A 17,590-nucleotide genomic window follows, 5' to 3' on the forward strand; every position below is an offset into this window, starting at 1 on the left:
AACTAAGTTGCTTTATAGAATGCTCCAGATGATGTTGCATCGCTCAGTTTGCATAGAGGGTATACTCGAGGAAAAAAAGCTGTAACTTCCTTGCCAACAGGCATTATAATGTTTATGTAAGTGCTGGTGCTGGAAAAATACTCGCTCCCATATCCACTATGGTTATGAAGCTAGAACCTTTCAAAGCTTCACAACAAGGTGCAGCAGGTAAAAAAAAATCAGACTGCCGCATGTACTTTATGACAATTCACTGGATAACAGTCCATCTTATTTGTACAGTCATTTGGAAAAACAAAATGCTATTAAACAAGTACTGCCATACTATAAACATTATACAAAGATATACTGATCACCATTATATTTAAGCCAACTATAAATGAGGCTATGTTCAAAAGGTTATTTTTTCCTCTAAGGCTCAATATGAAGTTATAAAGCAAATTACAGAGTATGACACATCTAGAAACTGATGGAGCTCAAGGAAATTACCTGAAAATCCCAAGAAATTAATGAAAACCCCAAGAGCAGGTTTCCAGCCTTCAGAAGACACATTTCATTGGTGTACAGACTAGTCACAGAAGCTGTAAGATACTGTCCGTGGCCACTATGGCCCCGTCTAGGACGTCAGCACAGCAGATCTCGTCCTTTCTCCTCGTGCCCCTAGCCCTTGCCTCCAGTTACAGCAACGCTTGTTTCCCTTGAGATATTTTATTTCATTGGGTGCAGACATTTATCAATTCTATGAAATGATTTCCTAAGCAATTACAGCCACTTCCCTACTGTTTTCACATCCACCAATTAGCAAAGTATCTCGAAAGTGCATCTTGAAAGGAGAGCAGTAATTGCCTACCTGCAGAGCAGCCTCTTCGAGTATCTCAAGATCTTCTTCAAATTCATTGCCTGTTAACAAAATAGTACGCAGTATTAGGACATCAACGTAATAATAAAAGCTTTAAAAGGATATTGAATTTTTTCCCCTGTCTTTAAGTGCCCCCACAATCCCTGTAAATGTGATAACTGGTAAAGTGGCTCTTGCCTGGATGTAATTGCTAGCAGCACTAAACCCGAGCAGTTCTGAAATGAAATTCCCACTCCTTATCTCTAGAAGATCAAGACTCCTAACCAACTAACGCTAACAAATCCTGAAGAAAAAAATAACCAAGCAGGGCAACTATAAAATTAAAATTTTCTAGTCACGCTACCACCCCACTACCAAACTTGATGGCACTCCCCACTCATAAAATTGGTGGTGGTGGAGAGTGCCATCAAGTCACAGCTGACTTATGGCGACCCCTTGTGGGGTTTTCAAGAGGCTAATATAAGTGGTTTGCCATTGCCTGCCTCTGCAACCCTCGTCTTTGTTGGTGGTCTCCCATCCAATTATTAACCAAGGCTGACCCTGCTTAGCTTCTGAGCTCTGACAACGTAATAAACAACCATTTGACAGCACAAAGGCTTCAGAACAAATATTGTGAAGTTGCATAAAATTCCAGAATTTTCTTTTAGCCATCTTGAACTGAATTAAACCAAATAGTGATTGGAAGATCATACCCACTGACCACAGTCCAGGGAATGACAGGACTAGACGCTCCATCAGTTAAGCAGGAATTTTGGCTTTTCATCAGAAAGGCAATCCTACATGCTACACAGCAAACCACTATTCAAGCTTGGGAGATTCTCCACAGCAGTTTATGGTTCAGCATTAAAAGCTGCTATTCACAGGGTTGGATCCAGTCTAAATTTTCCAATGGCAGACTGATTATTTCCTGCCTCGTCCCTCCCACTGCAGCTCTTTGATCTCTACAAAATGCTGCTCCTGGGGAATGACATGTAAACTCTACGATGGAAAGGCATAATCAGCGAAAAGAGTCCGTTTAATCTGGATACGACCCACAAAGTCTGGTGCAGCCCTGCTGGGCATGCAGAAGCTTTTGAGCATGCGTCAAAGGCTTTCTGGATTGTGACTGTTATCTTTAACATGATATTCCTCCCCCAAAGCCGTAGCTGCAACTCTCTGATGAATTCTACAAATAAGGGTAAATCCACTCTCCCTCTAAGGGACATGTACCAATGGGAAGCGCCAGGTCTTTTTTCATCAAAGCTGCAGCACACACTCCTCCGAGGTTGGCTAGTTCCTTCTCAAGCTGAATGATTCCCTTAAAACAAACACAACAAAAATACGTTTTAAACTTAGGTTTAGAAGCTCAAATCCTTTCAGCATCTCAATCTGACAACCAAAACTAAAACTACTTCACAATAAAAGGTAACTTTAAAAAAAATCAAACTTCAAATTTCTAATTGTTCTGGGAAGGCAAACAGTTTGTGGCCTCTAGAATGAGTTTTAGTAATTCTCAGTGCCTAAATTACCTCAAAGGGTTTGTTTAGGGGATAAAATGGAGGAGCAGACAACAATGTACACCATCCCGCTTGTATCAATCACAACACTACCCAAAAGAAACTGTTTTCTTCTCTAAATGGTTCCCTTTTTTTGAATACTTAACATGCAATGATATTTATCCTCCCAGGCACCTTTCCTCTGTATCTTTAAACTAAAAGAACCTGTTGCACTCTAATCACTAATGTTCCATCTGCTGTTAGATATTATAATCACGTTACACTATCTCTTATCTTGTAGACTATACTAGTGTTAATGTAAGCTGATTCACAATATTGATTTTATAGCAGCCTTGTATTTGTAATGTAATGTTTTAAAATAAAATATTTTTTTAAAAAATGTACACCATCCCAAGTTGCATGGAGAAAGGCCAGGATAAAATATTCTAAATAAATTAATGATATTTAAAGTGGTTCCATCAGCTTCTCCTAGTAAGATTTCAACAGCCAGGAGAGGCAGGGATCTAAGATACATGTTCTAGCATATACAACACACAGAATTCACACCAGACCGAAATCTTCCAGTAACAGAGGATCACACGTTGTTTCGGACAGCATTATTCATGCTCTCTGATCTTATCCAAATTGCACTGTGCTTTGGGGAGGGTTGTCCTTGAGGAGAGTTTTCAACAGGTATAAAACACAGCTGCATGGTTGCTGTCAGGAATACAAGGAGCACCTTCTTCCAAAAAGCACAATTTAACGAGAACGTTATAACAACAGTGTGCTTATACACTTCCTTCCTGGACATATTATTGCTGCATTCAGATTGGTGAACAGTGTTATCCCCACAATGCAGCTGGGGAGCTGGGGCTGAGAGGAGTGGCTTATCCAAGGCCACCTGCTGAGCTCCTGGCAGTAGTGGGAGTCAAACCAGCAGTGCTGACCCAGAGCCCAGCCATTTAACCACTATGTTACAGCAGCGCTAAACAGCCTGAAACGAGGATACTGGACCATAATGGATCTTCTATATACGTGCCCCTCCGCAAGGGGGGCATGTGCCCCTTCTCAGCATGCACCCACCTTCTCAGCATGCACCCATCTTCAAAAGTCAAGCATGTGGCTACCTGAGACAGTGCCTTCTCTGTGGTGGTACCTTATCTCCTCTGAAACTCAATCCAACTCGTAGTCATCTTAATTTCAGGTACCAGCTGAAAATGGGTTTCCCTTTGCTACAAGTTTGCTCCCTGGCTTTACCATTTCTGTGCTAGTTTTAGTATTTTTTTATTCTTGTTTTATTTAAGCTCCAGTTTTAATCATTATTTTTATGAGCATGCTACTATTTATCTGCTGTTACTGATGGTTTTATCATGTTTACATTAGATGTCTTTAGAACCTTGATAGGTTGAGAACAATGGAATAGAACTTGCTTAAATAAAGTAAGTTCCTGTAGTCTCAATCTGGTGACAAGCACTGCACCTGATCCAATGAGCAAGAGAAAGAACTTTATCCTCATCACTCTCAGATGGTGCCCCCACTATCTGAGATTAGGCAGGTGGTGACCTGAAAGAGGGCCTTCTTGGTTGTGGCACCCACATGCTAGAACTCTCTCTCTGGGGAGATTCATCTGTCCCATTCTGTTGCTATTTTCCACCAACGGTTGAAGACTTTTTTGTTTCTTTTGGCATTCCCTCAGAGATCCCTCCTTCCTACCCAATATGTTGTTGTATGTTTTTAGCTCTGGCTTAACTGCTCAATGATGTGTTGTTTGGAGTGGTTTAAATGTGATTTTATTACGTATATGATTACTTGTTAACTGCCTTGGTGGAATTTAGGAGGGCAAAATGGTGGAGTATAAATTTTATTAAATAAGTAAGTGCTTATTTTTAAACTTCAAAAAATTATTTCGAAGGCTGCTATACTTATAAACTCAGCCTTACCTCATCAGATCCTGGACTAAATTCATAGCCAATTGCAAAACATTTGAAACCATAGAAAGTAGCCTTTTCGTCTTTCACGTAGTCTGATGCAGTTTCAAGTGAGAAGAGTGCTTCGTTACCTAAAAAGAAATAATAAATTTAGCAGAGAAATGAAAAAGATCTTATCCATTTCATCTTAAAAGCAAATGTGTAGCCTACCTGGAATTGGTACTGAGCCTTCTGTGTTTTAATTGTATGGATTTGGCCCAGATCAGGCTGCTCTTTAACCAGTGTTCCTTGAGTGCTAACAGGACTCTAGTTTATACGCAGCAACATTCAGAACTTTCTACAGGCGATCTAAAAGAATATTGGGGGCACCCCACTCAAGAAACAGGGTGCTAAGGGACAGAACCTGGAGGGAGAGCGCCACATCTTCCTGCTGATCTCTCTCCTAGAACAATGCCACATACCTTAGATGCAGATGGTGCAGGGCAGAAGATTATTTCAGATATTTACTCATTACTTTTTGAAAATGACAGCCCTCAGACTCACCCGGGTGGCTGAACTGCAGCCTGCAAAGATGCTGAGGGGCGTGAAGCATGGCGGCTGCCATTCTGCTAGGAGGCCCACGCCCGGGAAGTTCAAACTCCCTGGCCAGCCAATGAGGTCCAGCCAGGTGGGCTGTCCAAGAGGCAGGGCCAGGCACCAAACTAGAGAGGTGGTGCTTTCTCTCAGGTCCGGTGGCGTGGTTCTTAACGGCCACCAGCCCTGCCCCTCCTCACTTCATGCTTGGGCGGCAAAACCCTGCCCTCCCCATTTTGGTTTGTTTGACCATCGTTTGTTTGCATGCAATGAGTGTTTAAGCAGATTTCTCTGTATGCTCTCTTTTCCTGTCACAACTTTTGGTTAGTGATTTGGACACTGGGATCGGATCCTTACGGGGGGAGATGGGGAGCCCAGTCTCCTCAATAAGGGGATTCCGTTAAGGAACCTTGGGAGTGAGTTATGATGGTACATGCCCAGCTGGGGGCTGCTGGGCATACTCACTACCAGGTGGCAGGGATCCACTCAGGGGTGCACGCCTACGTGGTATCCCACTGGCTGCCGCTCCTTGGTCCCCACCCCCCTCAGCAACAGTCTGAGGGGGCGTGGGGGGTTCATTGGCTGGCAGGCAGGTTAGCTGATGCTTGAGATCCTACCCTTATGCATTGCCAATGCTCCAGAAGCTGTAATTCAATAAAGTTGTGGCCTCTTTTACTCCAGCCAGTTGTGTCAGTGGGTTTTCGTTGTTGAGCTCTCACCCCATCCCCTGTCCGTCCATCATTACCGGGCTGTAATAATTCTGCCGCAGTTTTACTTTGAATCGCACATTTACGCAATTCAGAATTTCTCATCAGCTTGAACCCAGAGAATTTATATTTTAAAACAGTAGGTTAATGTTGGCCAGCCATTAAAGATAATTTTTAAAAATCATTTGTACTTACCTGGCAGCACTAAGACCATCGTAGGCCATCCAGATGAGCCTGAGAATTTCTTCAGTTCTATCCACGAGTTAAGATTGTCATGGACAGAAGTCTGCTTTGGTCCAAATCCTGAGTTCTGGAGAATTCGGGCAGGAATGAGCAAGCGAAGAACATCTTCTGACTGAGCTGTTCCGCACTGAGGGTCAAATTCTATTGTTATCCACCTAACACATTCTGGAAAAGTCACCTGAACAAAAGTGAGAACACAGAAGTTAATGCCTTTTCCCATTGAGTTACAGGACACAGATTTTGTGGGTTAGGGCTGAACAGAATCAGGTATTAAGCAAAAATTAAAGCAGTTCTAAGCTGCAGAATCTTTTAAGAAATGGTTTCATGTCCTAACAACTGTTTACTATCGTATTAATCTCTGCTACTCCAGAGGCACCAACATCCCTATTAAAAAATTAACACAGTACATAAATAGGCATCCATCTTATCCTTGAATTCGATTAATAGGATTGCAGGAGTGGGGTGGGGGGAACAAATTATTCTATACCCTTGTGTTTTAGCCATGAAAGAGTAACAGAAAAATCCATTTATACTTGGTTTACTAGACTGTTTCCCCATTTCCCTGTATAATACTGCCATCTGTTTTGCAATGAGCAATGTAAATTACATAAAAACAATGATCAAGGAGGGAAATAGACAAACAAGATTCTTAACCATGTGGAAGTCCTAGTGGCAATCCTCACGCACAAACCTTTGGCCAAAGAGCCGTCCTCAGCATTTAAATATAAGGCTTGGTTATAATTAAGCCAAACGTTTTTTCTCAACTGTGGTTCGATCATGAATGTCTAACAGTTAAAAAAAAGCTAATAGATAAGCATAATTGTTGAAAGTCCCAGAACTTGCCATTTATTCTTCCAGAACTATATGCTTTAAAACAGCAATATAAAAAGCTAATCAAAATAGAAAAAGAGAGGCAGCAGCTGTTTCAAAGGCTTTCACAAGCCATGAAACTAACACTACATAAACTATCCTTAAAATAAGAAGCAATGCAACGCCTTACCAGTAACATAAATGTTAAGAGCTCTCTGGTAACAAAAGTCCGCTTGTTCATAGCAAAACCTCAACAGTGTCTGAGGTTTTGTTATGTGTCTGAACTGGAGGCTTTAAAAAAAATCTGAAAGTACCTTAACATGAAAGCAATGTAACATCCACTAATTGAAGATACGTACACATGTACAAATGTAGATACATACACATATTTAAACCAATTCCTTATGTTTACAATGCAGATATTCCTTCCTTTATAGCACCATGTAATTGCTGCTAATATATTCTAACAGTTATATGCTGTATTCACATCCTTTTAGGAGCCAACCCGATGAAGAACATCTAAATTAGGTTCTCCCACATTTTTCAAAAAGCTGCTGTGATACAGGTATGGGAATTTGGACTGGGGCTCTGGTCCAGAAGGTGTGAGAATTTTTATCTTTTCCATGACACTTTCCTAAACCAATCCCGTTCCTGAGCTGCTATTTGCCAGGTAGGGGGAAACATACAGTATGTTTTTCACTGCAAGGCAAGTAGCTCTTGCTAGACCAAGAAAAAGGCATGAAACACGCCCCGCCCCCCCCGCCCCCCGCATCATGGTTCTCCCATAGCTACATTTAAGCCTTCTAAAAATCTGCAGAAGAGCCTCGTCACAGATGTCCTGGGTCACTCCTAGCTTGGGCCTCAACAAAGGTTACGAAGCAGCTTATAAAACAAATTGAGCCCCAAACTAAAGATTATGACTTTTAACAAAATTTCCTGAGCCAAAATGGCCGCAGGAGGTATTTGCCCCATTTTGGAACGGCGTATCAGGGTTTTTTTGGCTCAAGAAAATATGACCAAGGGAAAGGCGTTACGTACCACGGTCCTGAGCTGTATCAGGCCCCTGCAGTTCTTTCAAAGGCAGCTCCTATCTGGTTAAAAGTAACATCTAGTTCGATCCTAAGACAGCCTGCTTTGCACCAGAATCAAGCACTGCACAAAACCATTTTTAACTATGTCTAAGAAGTCTCATGCAGCTAAAAGTAATCCTTACCTTGTAGTGGGTAATACAAGCTGGTTTGTAGGGATGTTCACATTCAATAACAGCGTAGTGGTTAGAGGTAGTACAAGCAGACAGTCCTTGTTCTGGCTGGTTTCCTGTGGTACTGTCTGTAGACTGATTAGGGTTGAAGGCAGGAGGGGCATACTTCTGATTCAAAATTGCTACAGAAGGAAGCAACTGCTGAACTAGGCCAAAAACTTCAACTGCAACCTAGAGTGCAACAAAGCATATGACCAGGTATTATATGAAACTGAAAGTCCTTGGACTGCGACTCAATACAGTTAAAACTCACGTAGTTGAGAGATTAGATTTTCATTAAAACCAAGAACTCTGAACAACAGACATTACTGTAACAAATTTTCTGGACTCGAGAGTTCGGGAAGAGGATCTGTAGCTCCTTCCCTCCTTCTCATATCTTCCCAGAATCACTCTTCCTGGGAGCTTTGACAGGCAGGGCTAGGTGTCACTACAACATCACTTCCAGTCATGTAACTGGAAGTGACATGTGTCTCTCTAGCAATCCCCAGATGTCTATGGTAACCTCCCTCCTGCCCATTTTCTCCTTCTGCTGCATCAGACAATCAGAGTTGGGACGTCTCCTGCAACAGTGAGAGACCTGGTCCCCTTATCCCTGTATACTGCCTGCACCTCCCTCACTCTCTTCCAACACCATCTGGTGTGCAGCATACAAAGGTGCGGCTGCCTGTCACAAGCACATCTGGCCCCTCCCAGTGTGAATTAACTAGAGCAGGAACACTATGTGGCAAGCTGAGCTCTCTCACTGACTGAGTGCCAACAGAGGCAGCTAGTGGCAGCAGTTAGCGACAAGGCGGTGCGGCAGCTCACTGCTCCCAGTGAGACCCCGAGAGAGCCTGGAGTTACAAGCCAGACCTGACCCCTGCAATGCTCAACCAGGTCTATTCTCTTAAAAAGGTATTTAGCTGATTTGTTGGTTCAATTAATGAACCGGATGCGCAGCCTTAAACCAGAAGTCCCAACTCTTTTCACAGAATCCCCTTATCCACACTCTCCTTCTACCTGGATGAACAAGCCCAAGGGAAGCTTCTAAGGGTGGCGCTCGTCACAAAAAAGCTGTCACCTGCCAACCTTCTACTGAGGTAGGACGTGGCTAGGAAGAGACTGCAAGAAGAAGCAACGTGCGCCTAGTGATTGTTCCTTTTTGGCTTTACAAATAGGCCCCTCTTTTTCGAACTGGTGAGCAAAGCCCACACACAGACAGCAGACAAATCCTGGAGAAGGGACCCTCAAGTGTTAAGTTTCTATTCACATAACTGCATCCTGAGAATTTTGATAGGCCCTGCATGCCTGTGGTAGAATTTCATGTCGCAACTGCAGAATAAATGCGGCCATTTAGTTCCAAGCTAGAGGTTTTCAAGCATTTGCTCACATGTTGAATGTTAAGTGTGGTAATCCACAAAATGCCAGCAAACACCACGAGAAAGTTTAAAGATGGTTTGCTCCATGAGTCAGTGAAAATGTAAACAGCTCACTAAGGTTTTTTCTTCTTCTTAAAGTCTTACAGTATTGAGCCTCTGGAGGTTGTGAAGAACTTACCTTGGGAATTGCTGCAGCCACAGGTCCTATATATGCTATTATAAGAGGAAGGAGCATAGAAAAGAGACTGGAAGAGCTGAGCAGTTCCGGAATGTCTTCAGCTAAAGGAAGACATTGCAAGATTTAGATATTCTTCTATGTACAAATAACAGAAATCTACTCACCTAAACAGCAAAAATATATTGCCAACAACTGTGTGGAGGACTAAAGATCATGATTTTTATGGTTAAGCACTGTAAAATCCCATTCATTTCAATCACAGAGTTAGGCGTGTGCTTAACTGCCACGTGGAAAAAAAAAAGTGGAAAGTACTCAGCTCTGGTCAGTTTGTGTCCTGCGAATTTAGTCAGATTATATTTGGTGCTATTTCTAAAATGTTATTTAAAGCCGTAATTATTTCTCAAATTAATATAATCAAATACTGCTTTTATATGCTAAACTAAGGGCTGTTCACCCTGAACACAATGCACTGAAGGTCTGAAGCGCGCTCCCCTCACCATCTGAACATCACGAAGTCACTCTTAAAATGTTCCTTGCGTGACTGTTAAGTTGTATGGGAAGCACATCGAGACTCACCCATCTCACTGCACACAGAAAGTGTGGTTAGAGAAGGTGCGAGTGTTAATACTGCATATGCTAACACTTCTTATGCTGATGCTAATATTTCATGTTGTAAAAAACGGGTGTGACTTTTAAATGTTCTGATGGTTTCATTCTAACATTACTTTTGCATCATCTTCGCAGTATACATACATGTTCACCATTGTATAATGGTCTTACAAGGCAAGAGCAAACAGTTGCTGTACAGAGCCTCACCACCTTGAATGAATCTTGAATGAGGGCCGTACTTCCACCCATTCTGCACCTTATTCTTACCATCTACAGCAAGAGCCCTGTGCAAAAGGTCTTTAGCAGCTCGCACCACGGCCCCCACAACAGAAAGCGCTCTGCTACAATTTTTATCTTCTTCGTTGGCTTTACTTAAGAGCTGTGACTGGAGATCTCCATCATACTCGCTTCTGGAAAAATGGAACAATTAATATACAAACATAACATCAGATCAAATTCAGAAGCACCGATTAAACATGAAAGTATCTGGTTAAACATATAATTTTTTTCTCAAATCATTATCTGAGGTAGTTACTAATAGCCATTGCTTTTCTATTTTCTGTAACAGAAGAACTATGTTGTCACTACAAACATATCTAACTCTCAACTAGTGCAAACTGAAAAACCCAATTAGAGAGGTCACATATAGACAGGAGGTATTTGTCTAAGACCCGGGGAGGCCCCCAGTTTTTCAGAAAAATTCCCCAAAGATTGTTTAATGGGGAAGTTAAAATCTCCCTCCAACAGAGGAGCGTTGTCTGTGCTTGAACATTCAGTATTTATTTATTTAATCACATTTCTAGACCGCCCTCCCTGTCAGACGGGCTCAGGGCGGTTTAACAACAGTTTAAAACAGTAAAAACATTAAAACATTATATCAAAACAATTAAAATTGGCAGGTATATTAAAATACAGCATTTTCCTGCATGGGTGGTGGAAGGTCTTCAGTGATATGGCCGGCGAGAGGACAGCCTAGCCCCCAAATGCCTGGCAGAACATCTCCGTCTTGCAGGCCCGGCGGAAGGTAAAGGCAGTTTTACAGCACTATCCGACCCCACATTTAGGGTTGCATAGCAATCCAAATAAGCAGTGTTATGGAAGGGAGGCAGGTGTGAAGGTGGGTGCTGGTGGCGATAGTCTTCTTTCTCTCCTTGTGGAGAGAAAGAAAGCAGCTACTCTCATACATGGGAAAATACCCAAGCAGAAGAGTATCCTTAAAAAGTGATTCTTCCCAACCTCGTCCTAGCCAGTGTACAGTTCTTTGGGCCAGGGTATTTATTCAGCCTTACCATGCAGCTGAGGTGATCTACTTGGGGGGGGGGGAGCTTCTACTCTCTCCCCTCCCCGCAAATGTGAGTGTGCACGGGTCTCTGACTCTGTCTCTTCTTTCTAGGGATTACAAATTTCAAACTCCGCCCACCTACTTCAAAATGACTAAGTACCTTCCTGATTCACCCTCTTTCTCCATCAAAGAAAAGTAGGACATCTGTCAGTGCAAAAGGAAAAAAACATAAATCCCCTTCTGCTCTTCTGTGACAACAAGCAAAGCAACAATACTGCAACAGGGAAGGGGTGAAGTCATTAGCCAGAGAAGAAAGAGGGTGGGGGGGCAGCAGAAGAGTGGCATCCCTGCACGTTACTTGCGGGTCCCCCCTTGCATTATTCTAGTTTGGAAGTGCATTGTTTTTGCAAAGGTGGGCCTTCTGAACAATCCACTTCCTAACTGAAACTGATTCCACAGGACGAAAGAATTTACAATTGCCCAAACTGTTACAGCTATCCTTAACAGAAGCCTTATTTTAAAGACCAGACCAACGAAGACAAGCATGTTTCCTTGCACTATGACTGAATTTGCATGGTTTTATCTTTTTTTCAAATAAAGTTCTTAAACAAAACTCACTTGGCTAAAAAGTCAACTCATACCTGTAATAGAGAATCTGTGGAATCTGACCCCGTGTTTGATTAGTGCCGTTGCTGCTCAAACTACACGTACTGAAAGTAAACGTAACACCATCTGGGCACTGGACAGTGGTCATTCCTCCATCTCCATTGGCTGTGCGACTGCCATAGTTCCTCAAACGGACTGCATACTTCACATTTTCCTTCCAATTAAAAGTCAGGAAAGAGTGCAACATTTGAATTACCACTTGCTTCCAAATGACTTTTGTTCAATATCATCTAATGTACAACTATATAATATTTATTATAAAAACTATCTTTACAGTTCTGAAATACACCAAATCAGTAGTCTATCAGATTCACACGCAATGCAAAAGCACTTTGCGGATTCATCAAAGAAACGCGGCAAGCTTAACTTACCTTCAGTGGAACAACTTTGTCAAGTTTGATTTCAGCAATATCACTCAGGGAATCATCTGTGGTGTACGTTCCTTTAACTAACTCCAAAGACGTCCATCTATGAGAATGAGTTGAATCTCCCGTATGATCACTCTGTATTCAAAGAAGTATGAGTCAGCTCTTTAACACACAGGTTGCATTGTTTATATATTGACAATGAACACAATCAAGTTTAGGAAAGAAAATCAATGACAAATCCCTCCATCCGGCTTATTGACTAATAATGCCTCTAATGATCAAAGGATAAATAAAAATAATTCTATAAATGAAATACGCTGCTCTGTTTTATGCCTTTCATGTTCCCCCTTCAACCAGGATAGTTCAGCCAGCACACAAGTACCAGAGAAGATTAGAAAAGGTGGCCTTTAAATAGTGGCCCAGAGTATTATTACTAGGAAGCTTAAAACAGGATTCCAGAAGGGCTGTACCAAAGCAAGTAGCGAGTTCTCAGACGGCTGCGTGGTTTGATGGGGAATGCAGGAATATAAAAGTCCATCTGCGTACTATTTATCGTAATTTTCGTGATTCTGCAGCTACCTGCTTGCCAGTGGAGTATCAGATAATTAAAAATCATTTATACCAGGTTATAAGGATTACTAGGAAGCCTCAAATACATTCCCACAGTTTTCTGTGGAATTTTGAAATAGTAGCAGCAATGAAAGCAATTCATTATTAAACTATGTGGTGCTTTATGAAATTATTCACTACTTTTACATGCATCACATACATCATCAACAAGCACTTCGAGTTCATATTCATGAATTCCTCCTCCTCCGTACACAGAGAACCCTACAACAATGACACCAGGTTTATCCACAGAGAAGCAAATCGCATCCGGAGACCCATTCCCGGTATTCCAGCTTCTTCCTTGGCTTGTCTTAGTGAAGCGGTTCGGGCTTGACTTGACAGAATGCAGAGAGTTAAGCCCATCACTCTGGGAAGAAGGATAAGGAGCGGTTAGAATGGAATGCATGGAAGAAACCCGAGCCACATTATTCTGAATTAGGGTACTACTTCTAGCATTAAATTTATAAACTTAGAATGGGCCTGGCAAATCATGCTACTTTCTAAACAAATTTATTTTAAAAAAATATTGGAGGTACTCCCCCTCCCACAATGTACCAGTAGCAGTGTTCAGATTGCATGAGGGAGGAAGGGGGAAAACACCCTCCCCTCTCTGCCACAGGTAGATGGTTAAGTCGGAGGGAGGGAAGGAAGTGATTATCTCCAACTCAGATTACGTTGCAAGGTATGGAAGAAGTCTCAAGCCACAATGCTTATCTCAGGTTGCATACGAGACCAAGTCTGGTAATTATGAAACTTCCACAACTCTTAACTGCAGCAATCCTTAGGCACTTTTAAAAAATACTTTTATTAACAAACTATAAACACGCATGAAGGGCCAACATATATACGCTAAAGGAAATACAGGATATAGATAAAAATACACAATATGCAAAATCACACATCACCGGCTCATGCTATCGATACCATCTCCAGTTACAAAACTGCTAGTCCCGTTCTTTGTATTGCTTCTGACCATAAAAGATCTATACTGCAAATATCTCTATTTTTCTGATATACAGTTAATTTCACTAAGGTATAGATCTCCTTAACGGCAGCAATCCTTAGGCATTGTTACTCCTGCTTTTCTCCCCAATGGGGACTCAAAAAAGCTTGCAAAAAATCCAATACACAGTTTATAAGACCATTTAAACAAACACAGCCAAGCATACGCAGAGGCTATCCCAAATGGAGTGGATCCTACCTCTATCCTACCACACAACTGAACAAAGTGTCAAGCCTTCCTCCAAATTAAATTCTCCACTTAAATTTGAAGAAGTTTCCAACTTAAATCCTCCAACTTAAATCCTCCACTTAAATTTGAAGAAGTTTCCTCAGGCTGGAGAAAGGCTCCCTGGAGAAAGGTTTGATTCTCCCCATTACATTTTCTCCTGCTTGTCCTCCAAGGCGGCATACATAGTTTTCTTCTCTCTTCTGAACCATTTCACCTTCGCAACAGCCAGGTGAGGGAGGTCAGTGAGAGACAGCGGCCGAAGGTCAGGTAGTAAGCTTCATGGCTTACAGTGGCTTGTAGTGCCGCCACCCCCCCCCCCGCCCCGCCCCGCCCCGCCCCGCCATCTTAATGTAACATTCTAGCCACTACGCAACGGAACGAACTGCTTTACCTCAGATCCCAGTGCAGAAGCCGTAAGTTCACTCACAATACTTGCAAGTAATCCACAGGTATTAGAAACTAAATGTGCAGAAAAAAGTTCATTTTCACGCCTGAGGCTGTTTCGGACTGGCAACACAACAATAACCAGCATCTTCTCCAGCACTTCACGAAAGCTTGTCATACCCGAAATGTTTTCCTCACTCTGTAAAATGAATCAACGTGTTATATGCAAGCTGCTTGCATGAAGTCCGAACACAAATCAAGTCTGATTCACATATGCACTGATCACCTCACACCATATGTGAACATACACAAAGCAAATTTAAAAAAAAATAAAGAGTGGATTATTGCTTAACAAAGTATACCTTCCTTTTTGGAACACAGCTAATCAGGGTTAATGAAAACCAACACTACAAATGGAGGGAAATGTGTCCAAAAAAATCTGGTTCTTGGTTATTTTTCCATAGACCACTTTTGTTTCTGCTCTGCATGCTATCAAGACACTGGTTCTGAGGGTTTACCATGAAATTTCTGTCCCAGTCCCAGATTATTTATTACACTGCACAAGGGTGTTTTCAGACTAACACTCACATGACTAAGTTTTTCCATGTGTGCTACCAGCAGAGGGAAGCGATGGGCCAGGGCAGAGTCATTCTCCGTGCTGACTTGCTTCACCATGGAGCGCAGAAGAACTTCACCGTCGTAAGCAATAGGGAAGATAGAGGTCAGTTTCACAGAGGTATGGCACAGGGCTGACATTACAGCAGCAAGGAGCCTACTGCTGGAAGTCTTGAAGTTTGCTTCCTGGATATCCTAACAAGCAAAACAAAGACACGCTTGTCAAAATGACATACCAGAACAGTGGTAAAAATGGAAGGACGGTGGCCACTTGCGTTCTCCTATGGCAATGTGTCGCTGCTTCATGAAAACCCATATTATGTCCAAAAATACCTCTCTATTGGCCACTTTCAGTGTCCACATGGTAAAAAAAACTGACAGCAAAAAAAAGAGGGAACAAGCAGATCAATAGGGTCTTTACCAATGGTAATAGATTCGATGAATTGTCGAAGGCAATAAATTCGTCTTCTACCTCTGCAGAAAAATTACAGGGAGAGTCTGAATTCTCCCCCAACCCCATTCAAGGGTTCTTCACACACACTTCCGTCATGCTGACAGGGAACACCCCAGTGGCGACACGGCGCACACGGGCATTAGTCCTTGGACCTCCAGGGCCAATCTGTTGACTCAAGAGGACATAAGACACTTTTCTTGTGCTTTGCTGCAGCCAGGCCCAAACCTTCCAATTATTTGCTTGGGGGGGGGGGGGGTCCTATGCTGCCTGAGTTGAAGTTGGGGGGGGGGGTCCTATGCTGCCTGAGTTGAAGTTGGGGGGGGGGGTCCTATGCTGCCTGAGTTGAAGTTGGGGGGGGGGGGGTCCTATGCTGCCTGAGTTGAAGTTGGGGGGGGGGGTCCTATGCTGCCTGAGTTGAAGTTGGGGGGGGGGGTCCTATGCTGCCTGAGTTGAAGTTGGGGGGGGGGGTCCTATGCTGCCTGAGTTGAAGTTGGGGGGGGGGGTCCTATGCTGCCTGAGTTGAAGTTGGGGGGGGGGGTCCTATGCTGCCTGAGTTGAAGTTGGGGGGGGGGTCCTATGCTGCCTGAGTTGAAGTTGGGGGGGGGGTCCTATGCTGCCTGAGTTGAAGTTGGGGGGGGGGGTCCTATGCTGCCTGAAGTTGAAATGGGAACCAAGGATTGCAGGTGGCAGTGTGAGCAGGCAGCTGAGCTAGGAATGGACAGCTGGAAAGCACACACACACACACACAAAACAGGTCAAGGGGGAGGCAGAAGGCTTGGACTCTGCTTTGTCCCTCATTTCTCCTTGACAGTTCCTTTATCACTGAAGGAGTTTTCAGCTAAATATTTTCAATAGTATGAAGCAAGGCAGGCTTTAAAACACTGAATAAGACCTTTTGCAGGGTGATTTTGGGAGAGTGGAGTCTCCCTGAAGGGGAGGTGAAATTGACAGAGCCTTCCTGGAGGCGAAGATGAAATTAACAAACCATCTGAGCAGAGATCTCCACCACCTGTCTTTTTAAACTACCCTAGCCTAGAGAGGTGAAACTGACAGAGCCTTTGTCGCTGTCTTTTAAAACTTGAGTGTCCCCATGTAAGATGTCTCATGTAGAGAGACTCACTTTATGTGTTTTTGGTAAAGCTGCCACATATCAAACAGAATTTTAAGGACTGATGTGGAGGATGAACTGCAATATTTCAGGACTGCAAGAAAACCTCATTCAGTAAGAGAATAGCCCCCCCCCCCGGTACCTGATCTAAACAATTGAGCAAGTCACAAAGGCAAGCCCACTGCAGAGCTGGTGTTGGGTAGAAAGAATGGAAGCAGGCTGTGAAAGTGTTGTGGCACTCCTGAAGAACAGCTTCCAGAAGACTCAAAGGCTGAGTGAGATATCCTTGAGGGTCATTATCCAGTTTTATCATACAGTGATCGACTCCCTCAGATAAAATTTTTCTTAGTAAAGTTCTGGTCTTCCCAATGCAGTCTGCCAGCTTGCTCGTTTCATCAACAATGGCTTTAGTTGTAGCTAGAAAGACATAAAAGAACATGAACAAGACTTGCTAACAATCATCCAATCAAGTAATTTGATCTGAGTTCGCAGGAAGAAAAATAAATTTAGGATACGTAGCCTCTAAGAACTTTTTCTTGAAAATCTGCCAAGGTTTCCACAGTCTGGCATTTACCATTGTGTGCCGAACGATCCAGTTACATGCAAATTTGGCATTAAAAAATATTAGAACTCAGCCTATTACCTGACACAGGGTATATCTCACACGTGTAGACTCGCAGTAGCCTTAAGCAACAAGTGCCTACAAACCGCAGCCTTTCCAAGTCCAAAAGGGTGGCTGTATACTGGAACCCTTTCAAGCCGCGAAGCTCTTCTACTCCCAGCATGAGGGTTGTCCAGCTCCAATGGAGAATGCTCAATAAAGATTCAAAGCACTCCTGTCGTAGACCAAATGTGAAAGACAAATGGAAGAAGTT

The 17,590-nt window shown here is 42.8% G+C and overlaps 1 protein-coding gene across 1 annotated transcript in view; it reads right to left on the reverse strand.

Moving 5' to 3' along the window:
- MYCBP2 (MYC binding protein 2) overlaps positions 1-17,590 on the reverse strand; it is a 151,394-nt gene that overhangs the window by 78,125 nt on the left and 55,679 nt on the right. The window contains exons 30-43 of the mRNA XM_054975001.1: positions 17,359-17,551; positions 16,858-17,132; positions 15,127-15,348; positions 14,546-14,737; positions 13,084-13,290; positions 12,318-12,449; positions 11,922-12,100; positions 10,266-10,405; positions 9,390-9,490; positions 7,806-8,024; positions 5,735-5,960; positions 4,272-4,390; positions 2,066-2,153; positions 848-897 (exon numbers count right to left, since the gene is read on the reverse strand). Of these exons, the coding sequence (XP_054830976.1) occupies positions 848-897; positions 2,066-2,153; positions 4,272-4,390; positions 5,735-5,960; positions 7,806-8,024; positions 9,390-9,490; positions 10,266-10,405; positions 11,922-12,100; positions 12,318-12,449; positions 13,084-13,290; positions 14,546-14,737; positions 15,127-15,348; positions 16,858-17,132; positions 17,359-17,551 (2,343 nt within the window). The remainder of the gene's footprint in view (positions 1-847; positions 898-2,065; positions 2,154-4,271; positions 4,391-5,734; positions 5,961-7,805; positions 8,025-9,389; positions 9,491-10,265; positions 10,406-11,921; positions 12,101-12,317; positions 12,450-13,083; positions 13,291-14,545; positions 14,738-15,126; positions 15,349-16,857; positions 17,133-17,358; positions 17,552-17,590) is intronic.

Source organism: Eublepharis macularius, chromosome 3, assembly GCF_028583425.1.
Source record: "Eublepharis macularius isolate TG4126 chromosome 3, MPM_Emac_v1.0, whole genome shotgun sequence".
In the NCBI taxonomy this organism is placed as follows: domain Eukaryota; kingdom Metazoa; phylum Chordata; class Lepidosauria; order Squamata; family Eublepharidae; genus Eublepharis; species Eublepharis macularius.